Source organism: Microtus pennsylvanicus, chromosome 1 (assembly GCF_037038515.1).
Source record: "Microtus pennsylvanicus isolate mMicPen1 chromosome 1, mMicPen1.hap1, whole genome shotgun sequence".
Classification (NCBI taxonomy): domain Eukaryota; kingdom Metazoa; phylum Chordata; class Mammalia; order Rodentia; family Cricetidae; genus Microtus; species Microtus pennsylvanicus.
The window spans coordinates 82,959,117-82,976,119 of record NC_134579.1 but is presented as its reverse complement, the minus strand read 5'-3'; the positions used below and the strand labels follow the sequence as shown (position 1 = coordinate 82,976,119).

The following is a 17,003-nucleotide window of genomic DNA, read 5'->3' as shown; positions in this document are numbered from 1 at the left end:
TTTTTTTTGATAGATACCACATACCAAAATTAAACCAAGACAGGTGAGCAATTTAAATAGACCTATATGTCTCAAGGAAATAGAAGCTGTCATCAAAAAACTCCCAATCAAACAAAGCTCAGGGCCTCATGAATTTAGTGCAGAATTCTACTAGAACTTTCAAGAAGACCTAATAATTATACTCCTTAATGTGTTACACATAAGAGAAACAGAAGGGTCATTGCCAAACTCTTTTTGTGAAGCTACAGTTACCCTGATAACAAAACCACACAAAGACTCAACCAAGAAAGAGAATTACAGACCAGTCTTGCTCATGAACAAGGATGCAAAAATTCTCAATAAAATTCTGTCAAACCAAATCCAAGATCACATATAAAAAAAAATCATCCATTACAATCAAGTAGGCTTCATCCCAGAGATTCAGGTCTGGTTTAACATACAAAAATTCATCAGTGTAATCAATCATATGAATAAACTGAAAGAAAAAACCTTACAATCATTTCACTTGATGCCAAAAAAGCATTTGACAAAATATAACACCCCTTCAAGATAAAGGTCTTGGAGAGATTCAGGATAAAAGAATCATATCTAACTATTAAAAAATTAATATACAGCATGCCAGAAGCTAACATCAAATTAAATGGAGAGAAGCTCAAAGAGATTCCACTAGAATTAGGAAGAAGACAAGGCTGTCCACTCTCTCCATATCTCTTCAACATAGTTCTTAAAGTTCTAGCAATAGAAATAAGAAAACATAAGTAGATCAAGGGGATTAGAATTGGAAATGAAGAGGTCAAACGTTTGTTATTTGCAGATGATATGATAGTGACATAAGTGACCCCAAAACCTCTACCAGAGAATTCCTATAGCTGATAAATACCTTCAGTGATGTGGTAGGATACAAGATCAACTGAAAAAATCAGTAGCCCTTCTATACACAAAGGATAAAGAAGCTGAGAGTAAAATCAGAGAAAACTCACCTTTCACAATCGCCAAAGATAGCATAAAGTATCTTGGGTTTACACTAACCAAGGAAGTGAAAGACCTATTTGACAAGAACTTTAAGTCTTTTAAAGAAAGAAAATGAAGAGGATACCAAAAATGGAAAGATCTCCCATTGTCTTGGATTTGTAGAATCAACACAGTAAACATGGAAATCCTACAAAAGGCAATCTATAAATTAAATGCAATCCCCATCAAAATCCCAACAAAATTCTTCACAGACCTTGAGAGAACAAAAATCAACTTTATATGGAAAAAAACCAGGATAGTCAAAACAATTTTATACAATAGAGGAACTTCCAGAGGCATTGCCATCCCTGACATCAAACTCTATCACAGAGCTATAGTAATGAAAACAGCTTGGTATTGGTATAAAAACAGACATTTTGACCAATGGAATTGAACTGAAGACCCAGATATTAATCCACACACCTATGAAAACCCGATTTTTAACAAAGAAACTAAAATTATACAACGGAAAAAAGAAAGCATCTTTAATAAATGATGCTGGCATAACTGGATGTCAACCTGTTGAAGAGTGAAAATAGATCACCATGCACAAAACTCAAGTCCAAATGGATTAAAGACCTCAATATAAATCTGAACACACAGAACCTGATAGAAGAGAAAGTTGGAAGTAGCCTGCAATGCTTGGGAACAGGAAATCACTTCCTATGTATAACCCCAGTACCACTGTCTGTTGTCTAAAAGAAAAACAATGATTAAATGGGACCTCCTGAAACTGAAAAGCTTCTGTAAATCAAAGGACACTGTCATTAAGACAAATGACAACCTACTGAATGGGAGAAGATCTTCACCAACCCCACTCAGACAAAGGACTAATCTCCAAAATATTTAAATAAGTCAAGAAACTAGACATTAAAATTCTAAATAACCCAATTAAAAATGGTGTACTGAACTAAACTGAGAATTCTTAACAGAAGAATTTCAAATGACCAAAAGATACTTAAGGACATGTTCAACTTCCTTAGCTATGAGGGAATGCAAATCACAAGAACTCTGAGATACCATCTTACACATGTCAGAATGGCTAAAATCAAAAACACCAATTATAGCTCATGCTGAAGTAAAGGTAACATTTATCCGTTGCTGGTGGTAATGCAAACTTGTGCAAACAGTTTGAAAATCAATGAGGCAGTTTCTTAGAAAATTGGGAGTCAACATACCTCAGGATCTAGCAATATCACTCTTGGGAATATACCCAAAAGGTGCCCAATCATACTACGAAAGCATTTGTTCAACTATGTTCATAGCAGCATTATTTGTAATATCCTGGACCTGGAAACAACCTAGATGTCCCTCAACTGAAGAATGGATAAAGAAAGTGTGGCACATCTACACATTAGAGTACTACTCAATGGTAAAAGGCAATGATATTTTAAATTTTGCATGCAAATAGATGGAAGTAGAAAACACTATCCCGAGTAAGATAACCCAAAACCAAAAATATGAATATGGTATATACTCACTAATTAGTGGATTCTAGCCATAAACAAAGGACATTGAGCCTATAGTTCATGATCTCAGAGAAGCTAAGTAATAAGTTAAAACACATAAAGAACCTTCTGGAAATTGGAAGCAAACAAGATTGCCAGGCAAAAATTGGTACATGGGGCACGGGGTGGGAGGAGCTAGAGTGAAGGGGAGAAGGGGAGAAGGAACAAGGGAAGGGGAGGGGAGAGCTTGGGTGAGTGGGATGGTTGAGATGGAGGAAGGATAGATATGGAAGCAGGGAAGGAGATATCTTAATTGAGGGAGCCATTTTGGAGTTTGCAAGAGGCTTGGCTCTGCAGGATTTCCCAGGAATCCATGGGGATGACCTTAGCTAGGACCCTGGGCAGTGGAAAAGAGGGTGCCTGTACTGGCCTTGTCCCATAGTCAGACTGATGACTACGTGCGGTGAAGGATGGAGACAATGACAAAGACCCACATAGGAACACTGGCCTGAGCTCCAAAAGTCCTGTTGACAAGTGGAAGGAGGAAGATTATGAGCAAGGAAGTCAGGACCCTAGGGGTTGGTTCACCCACTGAGACAGTATGCCTGAGCTAACGGGAGCTCACCAACACTAGCTGAACTGGGAATGAACGAGCATGGGATCAAATTGTACCCTCTGAATGTGGTTGACAGTTGGGGCAGACAAAGGGGACAATGATAATGGCACTGGGATTTGTCTCTACTGCATGTACTGGCTTTTGGGGACCCTATTCTTTTTGGATGCATACCTTCCTAAGCCTGGATAATGGGGGGAGGGCCTTGGACATCCCACAGTCCAAGGTGCCTTGCTCTCTCTTAAGACTGAAGGGGGTCGGGGAGAGGGTGTTTGGAGGAGCTTGAAGGAAGTGGGAGGAGGGGAGGAAGTGGAAATTTTCACTGGCATTATTTATAAAGAAATAAAAAAATAGCATATATGTCTTTATTATTTGAGAATATCTTACATGCATAGAATGTGTTTTCATCAAATCCATATCGCCCCTTAACCACTTCTTGTTCCCTTATCATTCCTGACACTTTCATCACCTAAATTCAAGTGCATTCTCTGTAAATCCCCATAGAGGGCGCTCTGCATTACCTGCACATACATGGGAGGGAGGCCTTCTGCTGAAGAATGGGAATCCCCTCAGTGATCACATCCTGAAGAAAACCGATTTTCCTACCTTGAGCAGCTACAAACTGTCAATGGCTCCTTAGGCAGGAGCAGTATTCATGATCCTCTCTCCCATTAATGCAGGGATTTTATTCATTTCTTGATGGTCCTGTGCAGTCAGTCCATGTGTGCCATGGCCATATCATTTAATGAACAAACAATTTCAACCCAATTATGCACTACCTCTGACTCTTAGAAAGTTCTACCCTCTCTTCTGAGTTTTGAGGGGAAAGAGTACATGATAAACGTGCCCCATGCAGATCTGGGTACTCCACAATCTCTCATTATCTGGTTGGTGACTACTTATAGGTTTATGTATTGAACACCATCTATTGGAAAATGAAGCCTCCCTGAGAAGGTATAAGGGAAGTATGCCCTTAAATTCCCACTTAAAGGTAAGAACTGAGCAGGTAGGTAACATTTTGCTCTATTTAGCCTAATAATATTATTAGGCTCTCATTTAGGACAAATGACACAACTAACCATAGTTTCTTATGTCAATGGGACATGATATGTGACTATTGGAGCTGGACTTAAACCTGAGAAGAATGTTGTGGGTTACTCCCATAATATTCATGCCAGTATAAAGATATGTCATCAGTGGGCATATGTTTTCCTGCCAGTCAGAATTATTGGTTTCAGGGATTGCTGGTGTGTTATACAGTTTATTACATTTTTTATTAATGTGTATAACACTTTTAATTACTGTGGATGCTGCAGGTACGAATGAAATTTCCATGTCAGCCACAGCTTAATTACTCCATGTCCTGTGACTCAACTATGTGATGTTCCCATTAAACAGGTCCTGCCATCAGATTCTGGAGGGTAACCAAGAGCAAAGGAAAAGCTGGTAATGTTTGTGTGTATAGCGACAAACATTTGCAAACAATGTAAGACAGTTAACTCATACCTAGCACTTGTATTTTGCTTAATGGTTCATGATCTTTGGGAGAGGCATTCTCCCCCAGCAATAGTGCTTTATAAGTGTATGTATTTAGGAAGCTTCTATAGGAGTACATTTCCATGAGCTTTCTCCAAGGTCTTAGAGTTAGTTATTCCTTCACACACTCACTCTGGTCTGCTCCCCATCACTTGCTACTTAACCCTTCCTGCTCCAGTATTTCCCTTCCCTTCTTCATACCACATGTGTTCTATTTCCCTGCTAGTGAAATCCCCTCTCCTTTGCACTTTAGTAGTTTCCTGGCTAATATGTGTACTCCAGTCAAGTAGAGACACCAGAAGATTCAAAACTAGCATCTGCATATAAGAGAAAGCATTTGACTTTGTCTTATTGTGTCTGGGTTACCTCATTCAGAATGGTAATTCCAGCTCCATCCATTACATGCAGATTCCATAATTCTATTTGTATTTGCAGCCAAATAAAATTAAGTTGTATACATGTACCGCAGTTAAAATATTCATTCATCAGTTGATTGGCATTGAGGATGCTTCCATTTCAAGACTATTGTGAATAGAGCAACAATGAGCATAGATGATCAAGAATTTCTATAGTAGGATACACAGTCTTTTACACATATGCCCAGGACTGATAGACATAGAGAATAGTGTAGATATCTTTCTACACTTTTAGAAATCCTCCACACTAATTTTCATAGGGCTTACCAGTTTGTAATCCCCATAACTCATATATATTCCTGCATTTCTTGTGATTTATGTTCTTGTGAAATATAAAATATCAAAGAAGTTTTGACTTACATTTCACTAATTGATAAGGAGCTTGAGCATATTTATGTTCTTTCTCAGTCACTAAACTGAATTCTCAGTTTAGGCCCATGTGTTTTATATTTGATTGTTTGTTTTATTAATAGTAAGGTCAATGTTGATAAGACATTGGAACCTCTAGTTTCTGTTATTCCAACTTCTCTGGTTTTAGATCAAGCGAGAACTTTTGAGATGCAGTCTTGAAACCACTCAGCATTGATATGTGAATGGATGGGTTATTTAGAGTTTTAGCAAGTGCACGAGGCAGTTTCTCTTGCCCTATTGGACACCCATCTCATGGAAAGCGATGCTGCTCCTTTGTTATTTCGGACATTTTGCTCTGATAAATCTCTCAGACTTCTTGACACCTCCAGGAAACTTACCCTTCTCTCCCCCATACTTGCTCTTCCTCCAAACATATTCTTTGCTTACTCCTTGAGCTTGCTCTGAATACTTTCATGTGCCTTCTCTCATCTTTTTTCCCTCTCAGATTTAGAGTTTTCCTTAATACTAGTTGTCTTCTTGCAAATGGATATTCCTAAGGATAGGTCAATGAGCAAAGATGACACTCTGGATTTCCAAATGCCCAAAAATTGTAACAACTTTCTCTACTTCACAAGCATATGATCCCACAGTCCCTGATTTCCAAACTCATTCTGCTATTTATTCTCAAAGTCTCTTATATCTGTGTTTTCTTTGTCCCCCGCTCTTGTCTTCTCATGGAATCTTCCTTACTCTCTGCTTGTTCATGTATTTTCCTCTGACCACTGAACAGTTTTACAGAGATTCGAATATCTTTGCACTAGGAATAATTTTAAAAACTGTTTTATTTTGAGTATTCGATAAAGAAGTTGGCTCTGTGTTTCAGCCCTCTCCCTCCAGACTTGAGTATGCTGCTTAAAAGTTTCATTCAAATCTGTCCTGTGTCAGATATACCTGAATCTATAATAAGGAGAAGGAGAACAAAAAGTAAAAGACACCATATGCTTAAAAATAACTAAAAAACAAACGTTTTGAAATAGTGATTATGGCTGCCAATCTACTTCCCTCTCTGATATCCCTAAAACTTTTGATAAAGTATTTGTCTTAAAGATTTTTAAGTCTATTTTCTAAAGCTTCTGTAGCTATGAATTTGTGAATTCATTGAGTATAGTTTAAAAATCTGTAAAATCTGAAACAAAAACTCAGGTTAAAATTTGTAACAGAAAGACTTTAGAGTTAAAAATATAGAATATGCTTATTTGTGACTTGAATGCAATTCTTGTTTAGAAAAACAGATATGACACAGAAAACTGCACATGTCATTTGATTTAATTCTCGTTTGTGGATAAAAGAACTTGCTAAAGGCAAAAGTTTCAAGATGATTTATGATTACCAAGGTTTTAAGAGCCTATTTACCATAATAGAAACTGATTTAGAGATGTATGTCAGATCATTTTTGCCATTGCTAACTGTGTCCAACCCTAGGCATATAGACAATATAGATAAGGAATAATATGTATTTAATGAATAAGTTATGTTTGATAAAGTTTATAAATTTCTAACATCTATCCTGGCTAGAAGAAACTGAATCTAAGATGGATGCATACCCCTTTTGTATTTGATAACTTTGTTAATCTTGAGCTTTTTGAATAAAATATGTCATATAAGAAACTGATATTCTATAAAGATACACTATGAATGATCATGAAGTTGTGTTCCCAGATGTGCTGTGGAATATATTTTGTTTAAATTTTTATTTTGTTGCCAAAGGATCTTTATTTTTCCTTTGGTTTCTCGAAGGAGGGTTTCTCCGTGTAGCTTTGGTACCTCTCCTGAAACTAGCTCTTGTAGAGCAGGCTGACTTCGAACTCACAAAGATCCATCTGCCTCTGTCTCCCTAGTGCTGGAATTAAAATCATGTAACTCCACTGCCCAGCAAGGGTCTTCAATTGAATGTTCAATTCAAAATTATAAGGCTCACTTAACAGGGATGAAACTGTAAATTCTATTCTTATAAAAGCTACCAACTTGTAAACTGTAGAAGATAATTAAGACATGCAAGCTAATGGTCAGTCACTTTATAAATGATCAAATTCTTTACCCTGCTCAGAGCCTTGTTTTGATCACGATGAGTACAAATGTATTTCATTTACAGCAGGACAAGCTTTAGCCTTCTGCTTATGCTATCAATGACAAGTCTGAAGCAAGTAACTAAAAAGAAGTAAAGTTTGTGTAAAATCAGATATAGTAAATAAATTAGATGATGTCCCTCAAACCCCTCAGAGAGATCTGTTGAATATGGCATTTAAGGTACTTAATAAAAAAACTTCACCTTATAAACAAAAATACCAGCTTCCATAATCTGTAGTTGAGTTTATCCACAAGTACCATGGAAATTATAGACTTCACCTGGATATTACCTCAGCTGTACTAATGCCGGCCACTGGGTCAAGAGCTGGCACATGTCTCACCCACCACCTGATCCCTGCCCAAACTTTGAACACTGTGGTGTTGAATGCCCCACTCTGCCTTGGCAAGGTAGGTCAGTTTCCTCAAGTTCCTCCTCCATAGATCCATTTCTCAAATCTCATGAGTCTGGTGGTTGAAGGCTGATGCTGTCCCGTGTGGCAACCAAAGTCCAGTGGTGTCTCATGTGACGTCTAAACATGACAATCTCTGCTCTCAAAAAAGATATTCAAATCATATGAAGGATCCCAAACTGGTTGCCCCAGTATCAGGTAAGTCTCTATCGTTTTAGATGATACAGAGGCAATTTAGATTATTCTTCCTGCTCACATGTATCCTCAGATATCTAATAGTGGTGATAGCAAATTTTAGCTTTATAATTTTAGCAACAGCAAGCAGTCCTACTCAGCTTTTTCCCAACAAGGCTCCAGTTGCATGGTCAGTCCATATCATATGCAAAAGTCAGGTCTTGTTTTTTCTACAGTGAACAGGTCATCTGCTGAAAAAGGCAGACTCACACACAGGGTTACCTGCTGACAGGGCTAACACTAAAAAAGATAATCTCACAAACAAGTTAAATATAAAATAAAGAAAGCCAGCCCATAAATCACAATCCCAGAGGACCTAGACAACAGTGAGGACCCTAAGAGAGACATACGTGGATCTAATCTACATGGGTAGTAGAAAAATACTAGATCTCCTGAGTAAATTGGGAGCATGGGGACCTTGGGAGAGGATTGAAAGTGAGGGGGAAGGCAGGGAGGAGAACAGAGAAAAAGGTAGAGCTCAATAAAAACCAATAAAAAAAGAAAACCAAATTGAAATTGAAACTATCATGCTATTACTAGAAACAAATATACATTTTACTATTCTTTTATTGTAAAGAATCTCCTTTTGAATTATTGCTTCCATAAGTCAATCATATTAGTCTCCTGGTAAAAGATTGGATGGAGAAAACTTTGAAGTTGATGTTAGTTTTGAGGTTCTAGGGAAGTGATTTAAAGTAGGTAAATGAGTTACAAAGGTGTGTTTAACTTATCTAAGGTATATGAAAATGAGACTTAAAGATTCAAACATATATAGTTTATCATATTAATCAGCAGAGTTCTGATTAGCTATTAATCTAGTCTTGGTAAAGTACTACCTACTATTTTCATAGCCAACGAGTAAAATTTTTAATTTTCTTTCATTGTTTTCTAAATAAGACTTCAAATTGCTTCTCATTGTGCTGAACACTTATCTGACATACATACATAAAATCTGGACAGAGGAAACAGGGAAAGAGTGTTCATGTTTGTATCCCCCTTTGAATCACTAAGCTTTTGATATGACTCTAAATCGTGAGTCTACAACAGCTATAAATAGACACTGGCTATCTGCTTCTTCTACAATAAGGTTTCATTACAGATTACAGAGAGTGGAAATATTAATATATCTAAGTCTTTCATCTTCATCTGTAAACTAAAACAAATTAATGCAAGATTCAGTGAGTTGCGACTGGAATTCACCTATGACACATCAGGCGGATAAGTACTGCTGTCAGTTAACAGTTAAAGCTTTCCTGCCCATTGCCTCTCTTTGAGGATGGGCTCTCTCTCCTCCTAGTCTTGGAACTCCTTCTATCTCCTGCTGTAGTGGGCTACTGACCTGTAGCCCTTCCATCCTGTGAAAGCATTCCTAAGAGTAGTGTATGTTACAAATAAATCTAGCATCTAGGAATTTTTTTCTTCACATATTCCACAAGTAACAGGAGTATAGGCCTGGAAGTTTGTTTCCTTCTTACAGAGCAATGAATACATTGAACATTTAAGAAGAAACTTCTTAGTATAGGACCATATAAACCTACAATTGATGCTCAAATGAACAAAGGTACTGTTAAAACAATAAAAGCAAACAACAAAAATTACTAAAAAAAAGCGAAATTATTACTCCAAAATATAACTAACCAACAAATGAACCAAGAAATATTCAGAAAGATCGAATGTCAGATTAGTAGTTCAAACAGTAAAAAGATGGATGACCTAAAAGAAAATAGAAACAAGAAAGTAAATTCAACTGGGCATTGAGACAAATACAACACTGTACAGGAAAACAATGGCTGAAGGGTGAAAAAAAATATGTACCAAAGTCTCAGTACCAAGAAAGTCAAATCCTAAAAGGAAATGGAGATTCTGGGGTAAGGGAGGAAGAGATAGAAATGTTGGAAATAAAATCAAGAAACTGCCAATAAAAATTCAGTGGAAAGTGACTCCAGCAGCACTGAGGAAGCAGAAGACAGAGTATCAGGAATGAAGAATGGGATTTGCAGACAATGCATTAAAATATCAATGAGAAATAAATAAGTAATAAACATGATCACAATGTCGAAATCTTGAGATATTTAAACAAACTAATGCAAGAACATGTGGGGTCGGAGATGCTAAGGTATGCACTAAAGACATGGGGATTTACCAGAAACTCTCCTGGTCTATAGAAAGAAAGAAACATTCAAACACAACATATCCCAAAGATATGTGAACGGGGTGCAACCACTCCTGACACATTAAAGTCAATCTGTGAAAATAATATAAGCCTTACCATGAACTCACAATATGGACAGACACAAAAGTTGGTGATTTCCCTCTTTTGATCTCTACGTGACTAGAGAAATAAAGAGGAGGAGAGTAAAGATCTCTAGAAGCATAATGAATGAGGAAAGTTTCCAACTGAGTTTCACATTTCTGTGTATACAGTTCATTATTCTTAAAGGAATTACATGTGCACAGATGAGCATGCACTGTCATGCAGCTAGAACAGCCTTAGCACAGGGCACAAGTACTTACATTAAGTTTGAGAATAATCCTTAGCACAGGGGCACAAGTGCTTACATTAAGTTTGAGAATAATCCTTAGCACAGGGGCACAAGTGCTTACATTAAGTTTGAGAATAATCCTTAGCACAGGGGCACAAGTACTTACATTAAGCTTTTGATTAGTGGATTCTCTTTTTTCTCAAAAAATATCTGGATTTCCTTGGGTCCTTCTAGTGTGAAGAAAATGGGGATAAACGCACCTAGGATTAAGTCAGCCTTCATGTATGTGGCGGGCTTCCCATACTCAAAACACTTCTGATTAGTTATTTTCATTAACACATACATAGATTGCAAGATTAGAAAGAGGCAAAGCAAAGAAAGAGACATGTCAGGGTCTGCACCACACAGAGACAATGCCCTGCAACTAGGCTGAGCCAAGAAGATTACTGGCTTAGTTCATAGAACAGGTTCAGACCTCGACAGTGTCAGAGAAGACTGTTAGCTACAGGTGGTTCCTGATGTTGCATAGTCTATGGTTCTCATGCAAGACAAGGACACAGAAGAAAGTCTAGAAAACCAAGGGTAAGTGAATGTTGACATTTTCCTCTAAATAATCAGAGTGAACATGAATGCACTGGCTTTTCTTGCTTTTCACTCTCATATGTGTGCTCTGGGGATCTCATTGCCCTGGGACTCTGCACCTGCATCCTCTATGCTGGAGAAAAACATGTTTGCTTCTTTCTTTATTTCCCTACCTCTATGATTTCATAATCATCCACAGTGACTTTGGAGAATAGCATAGCATGAGGCAGAATTATAGGTCAAGCATATTTGATTTGGATTGCTGTTTTGGAAGACACTTGGAAGTGTGAACAGATAAGAGAAAAAGCCATAGCTGGACTCCACATTGCAAACACTTGAAATACTTCATACAATGCTTTCACATGCAGGTGAAGTGGTGATGTCAGTGTTTGGTGTCTGTCATTCACAGACACATTGACCTCGTATCTATCCCAACTCTGATCTGCTCTCTCCTCCTTGTAGCAATGATTGTAAAGATGTAGAAATGAGTAAGGGCATTCCAGACAAATACATAAGATAATTTCCTACCTCGTCATTTCACAGTATTGTTTCCAAGCAGTAATCTGTGTTCTGCTATTAAGTGCACTCTGGTACAGCTCCTCCCAAGTACACTTGTAAAAAAAATCAATAAATAGAATAATTTTTCATCTCTATACTTCTTTCCTGTAATACCACTTATCAGAAATACTCTTTTATTTTATTTTATTTATTTATTTAAAATAAAGCAAACTATCTTTTTTATTTTACATACCAATCCCAGTTCCCAACCCCTCTACTCCTCCCATTCATTCCAACTTTCCCCCATAATACACCCCATCCACTCCACAAAGAGAATAAGGCACGTTGCTTTGTGGAAGGTTCAAGTCTTCCCTACTGTATCTAGGCCAAGTAAGGTATCCATTCCAAAGAGAATGGGTTCCAAAAAACAAAAACAAAAACAAAAAAATTAGTGCAGAATTCTACCAGAACTTCAAAGAAGAGCTAATACCTATACTCCTCAAAGTGTTCCACATAATAGACACAGAAGGAACATTGACAAACTCTTTTTATGAGGCTGAAGTTACCCTGATATCAAAACAACAGAAATACTTTTGTTTTAGATATAATTCCATCCTTTCATTATGCACTACTGCGAATTATAATATAGCATAAAACAAATCAATTTTTATTTTAATTTATTTTAAAAATCTGTCTTTCTTCATTTTACATGCCAAATACATTTTCCATCCCTCTAATCTTCATGGTCCCTCCACTTTCCCCCTTGCCAACTCTTATCCTCCCTTCCATCCTGTTCTCAGAGAGGATATGCTTCCCATGGAGAGTCAACAAAATCTAACACATTGTTTGAGGTAGGACCAAGGCCCTTCATACTGTATCTAGGCTGAGCAAGGTGTCCCTCCAGGAAGAATAGGTTCCAAAAAAGCCAGAACAAGCAGTAGGGATAAATCCTGGTCTCACTGCCAGTGGCCCCACAGTCTGCCCCAGCCATATTCAGAAGGCCTAGTTTGTTCCTATGTAGGCTCCCTTGCTGTCAGGTCAGTATTGAAAGACTGCTAGTTCAGGTAAGCTGTTTTAGTGGGTAACCCCATCACAGTCTTGACCTCTTTGCTCATATTCTCACTCCTCCTTATTTTCAACTGGACTTTTTTAGTTCAGCCCAGTGCTCTGTTGTGGTTCTCTGCATCTGTCTCCATCAGTTGTTGGATGTAAGTCCTTGGAAGACATTTAAGATATTCATCAATCTGACTGCAGGGCAAGGCCAGTTCAGACACCATCTTTACTATTGGTTACGTTCTTAGCTGGGGTCATCCTTGTGGGTTTCTGGGAATTTCTCTAATATTAGGCTTTTTGCTAGACTCATAATGGCTCTCTCAATCAAGATATATCTTCCCTTGTTCTCCATCTCTGTCCTTCACCCATGTTGAACAACCCTCTAGTTCTCTTCCTCCCTCCTCTTCTACTTTCCTCCTCCCCTTCTGACTTGCCTAATCTCCCCTCCACATTCCCAATTTTCTCAGGAGATCTTTCCTATTTCTCCTTCCCAGGGGGGATGTATGTATGTTTCTCTTAGGGTTCTTCTTTTTACTTAGCTTCTCTAGGGTTGTGGAGTAAAGCCTTATCCTTGGCTTTACAGCTAGTATTCAGCTATGAGTGGGTCCATACCATGCTTATCTTTGCAGTATGGGTTACCTCACTCAGGATTACTTTTTCTAGTTCCATCCATTTTCTTGCAAATGATGTTTTCTTGGATATGATTTTCCAGTATTTTATTGAGTATTTTTCCATCAATGTTCATGAATGAGATCGGTCTGTAATTCTCTTTCTTAGTAATATCTTTATGTGGTTTGGGTATCAGGCTAATTATAGTCTCATAAAAAGAGTCTGACAATGTTCCTTCTGTTTCTATTGTGTGGAACAATTTTAAGAGTATTGGTATTATTACTTTGTTGAAAATTTTGCAGAATTCTGAGCTGAAACCATCTGGTCCTGAGCTTTTCTTTGGGGGGGGGGGATTTTGGCGACTGTTTCTATTTCTTTAGCAGTTATAGGTCTCTTTAATTTGCTTATCTGGTCTTGATTTAATTTTGGTAAGTGATATTTATCCAGAGAGTTGTCCATTTCCTTTAAGTTTTCCAATTTTTTAGAATACAGGTTTTCAAAACATGACCTAATGATTCTCTGAATTTCTTCCATGTCTGTTATTATGTGCCTTTTTCATTTTGGATTTTGTTAGTTTGGATATTCTCTCTCTGCCTTTTGGTTAGTTTGGATGAGTACTTGTCTATTTTGTTGATTTTCTTGAACTCTTTGTCTCATTGATTCTTTAAATTGTTTTCTTTGTTTCTATTTTGTTGGTTTCAGCTTTCAATTTGATTATTTCCTACTGTCTAGTTGTCTTGGATGAGTTTGCTTTTTTTGTTCTAAAATTTTCAAATGTTCTGTTAAAACACTAGTGTGGGATTTTGCCAACTTCTTTATGTAGGCATTTAGTGCTATGAACTTTCCTCTTAACACTGATTTCATTGTTTTCCCTAAATTTTGGTATGTTTTGTGGTCATTTTCTTTAATTTTAAGAAGTCTTTAAATTCGTTTTTTATTTCTTCCTTGACCCATTGATGCTTCAGGTGAGCATTGTTTAATTTCCATGTTTTTGTGGATTTTCTGCAATTAGTGTTGCTGTTGAATTCTAATTTTAAGTCACAGTGATCTTATACGATACATGGGGTTATTCCAATTTTTTTGTATCTGTTAAGATTTGTTTAGTTATCTAGTATATAGTCAATTTTTGAGAAGGTTCCATGAGGTGCTGAGAAGAAAGTAGACTCTTTTATCATCGGATGGAATGCTCTATAGCTTTCTGTTAAGTCTATTTGTGTCACAACATTTATTAGTTCTATTAGTTCTCTTCTTTTTCTGTTACGTTTTTGTCTGACACACATGTCTAATAGTGTGAGTGAAGTGTTGAAATATCCCACTATTAGTGTGTGGGGTTTAATGTGTAATATAAGCTTTAGAAGTGTTTCTTTTACATATGAGGATGCCTTTGTATTTGGGGAATAGATGTTTAGTGTTAAGACTTCCTCTTGCTGGATTTTTCTGCTGACTAACATAAAATGTCTTTCGTTGTCTCTTTTGAGTGATTTTACCTCGAAGTCTATTTTGTTAGATATTAGGATAGCTAAACCAGCTTGTTTCTTAGGTCCATTTGATTGGAAAAATATTTACCAACCTTTTGCTGTGAGGTTGAAGAGTGTTTCTTGTATGCAGCAGAACGATGGATTCTGTTTTCATATCCAATCTGTTAGATTGTGTCTCTTCATGGGTGAGTTAAGTCCATTTATACTAAGGGATATTAATGATCAGTGATTGCTATCTCTTTTTATTTTAATTTTCGTTGTTAGTGATGTTATCGTGTGTAGTTTTCCCTTCTATGGGAATTGCTGCTGTGAGATCATTTATTGTCTGTGTTTTTGTTGATGTAGACAACTTCTTTGCATTAAAGTTTTCCTTCTGGTACTTTGTGTAGGACTGGGTTTGTCACTAGGTATTGGTTAAATCAGGTTCTGTCATAGAATATCTTATTTTATCCTTCTGTGGTAATTGAAAATTTTGCTGGGTATAGTTGACTGGGATGGCATCCGTGGTCTCTTAATGTCTGCATAACATGGGACTAGTACCTTCTGGCTTTCATTGTTACCAATGAGAAGTAAGGTGTAATTCTGAAAGGCCTGCCTTTATATGTTACTTGGCTTTTTTCTGTAGCTCTTAATATTCTTTCTTTATTCTGTATATTTAATGTTTTGATTATTATCCATATAATAATCAAAAGGGGACTCTTTTGATTCAGTCCTTTTGTTATTCTCTCAGCTTCTTTTATCTTCATAGGCATATTTTTCTTTAAGTTGAGAAAGTTTTCTTCTATGATGTTGTTAAATATATTTTCTGTGTTTTTGAGTTGTTTTTCTCCTTCTTCTAAACCTATTGTTTTTAGATTTGGTCTTTTTATGGTGTCTCATATTTTCCAGATACTTTGTGTTTAGCTTTCATTAGATTTAATGTTTTCTTTGACTGATGAGTCTATTTCCTCTATTGTGTCTTAAGCGCTTGAGATTCTCTTTTCCATCCCTTGTAATCTGCTGTTTGTGCTTGCATTTGTGATTCCTGATTATTTTCTCGTGATTTCTGTTTCTCCAGTTCCCTCAGCTTGTATTTTATTTATTGTTTCTCTTTTGGTTTTCAAGTCTTGAATAGTTTTTTTTCATCTGTTTGATTGTATTTTTCATTTTTCTTTAAGGGATTTATTGATGTCTTTCAATTTTTGTTTTTCTTTTCCTCCATTTCTTTGATGAAAATTTTCATTTCCTCTTTAAAGTCCTCTAACATCCTCCTAAAGTTATTTTTAGGTCATTTTCTTCTGCTTCATCTTGTCTACCCATCTTTTCCTCTGATTGGTGTAGTAAGGGCTGTCTGTGACTCCGGTAATCAAACTTCCAGGTGCCAGTGTATCCAAAGCTCAGTGTGTTCCTCCCTGTGTACAGTCAGAGCTACAGTTACAGTCAACCTGTTGGTCATTCCGTGTTCCTGGAGGTCACTTGGCACTACCGGGATCATTCTGCAATACCAGGGGTCATTTGGGCCTTTTCCCATGGAGATTTCTTGCTTGGGACTCTTTCTGATGAGGTTGCTGCCTTGGGCCTACTCTGGCAGAGGTCACTGGTTCCTGCCTACTCTCTTGTAGGTCCCAGACTCATGCCTGGATGCAGAGGTCCTGGTTCAGGTTTACTTCCGTGGAGGTCCCAGACTCACACCCAGACCTGCAGGTCATTAGTTCTGGCCTACTCCCTCAGTGGAGGCTCCCTTATTCCTGTTTCTGTGGAGTTTGCTGTCTCAGGCTTGCTCTGGCCTACCTCACTGGATGTGACCTATTTCTGTAAATGTGTCTGGTCTGGGCCTACTCCTGAAGAAGTTCCTGAGTTGGGCCCAGTCCTGCAAAGGTTTCTGGCTCTGCTCTACTCACTCAAAGGTCCTACACTCATGCCTGGACCTGCAAAGTTCTCCAGTTCTTCCTCCATTTCTTTTTTTTTATTTTTCCATTAAAAAAATTTACACTTCCTCCCCTCCTCCCTCCCCTCTCTCCTTAAAAGAGGACAGGGAATCCTGCCCTGTGAGAAGTCCAAACCTCCCCCCCCCACACACACACATCCAGTCCTAGGAAGCTTTGCATCCAAATAGACAAACGGACTAGGGTCCCAAAAAGCCAGTACACGCAGTAGAAACAAGTCCCAGTGCCT

The 17,003-nt window shown here is 37.5% G+C and overlaps 1 protein-coding gene across 1 annotated transcript in view; it reads right to left on the bottom strand.

Annotated features, from left to right (window-relative positions):
- Positions 1 to 11,016, bottom strand: part of LOC142847171 (vomeronasal type-2 receptor 26-like) — a 43,456-nt gene extending 32,440 nt beyond the window's left edge. The window contains exon 1 of the mRNA XM_075967931.1: positions 10,796 to 11,016. Within this exon, the coding sequence (XP_075824046.1) occupies positions 10,796 to 11,016 (221 nt within the window). The remainder of the gene's footprint in view (positions 1 to 10,795) is intronic.
- Positions 11,017 to 17,003: the final 5,987 nt, after the last annotated feature.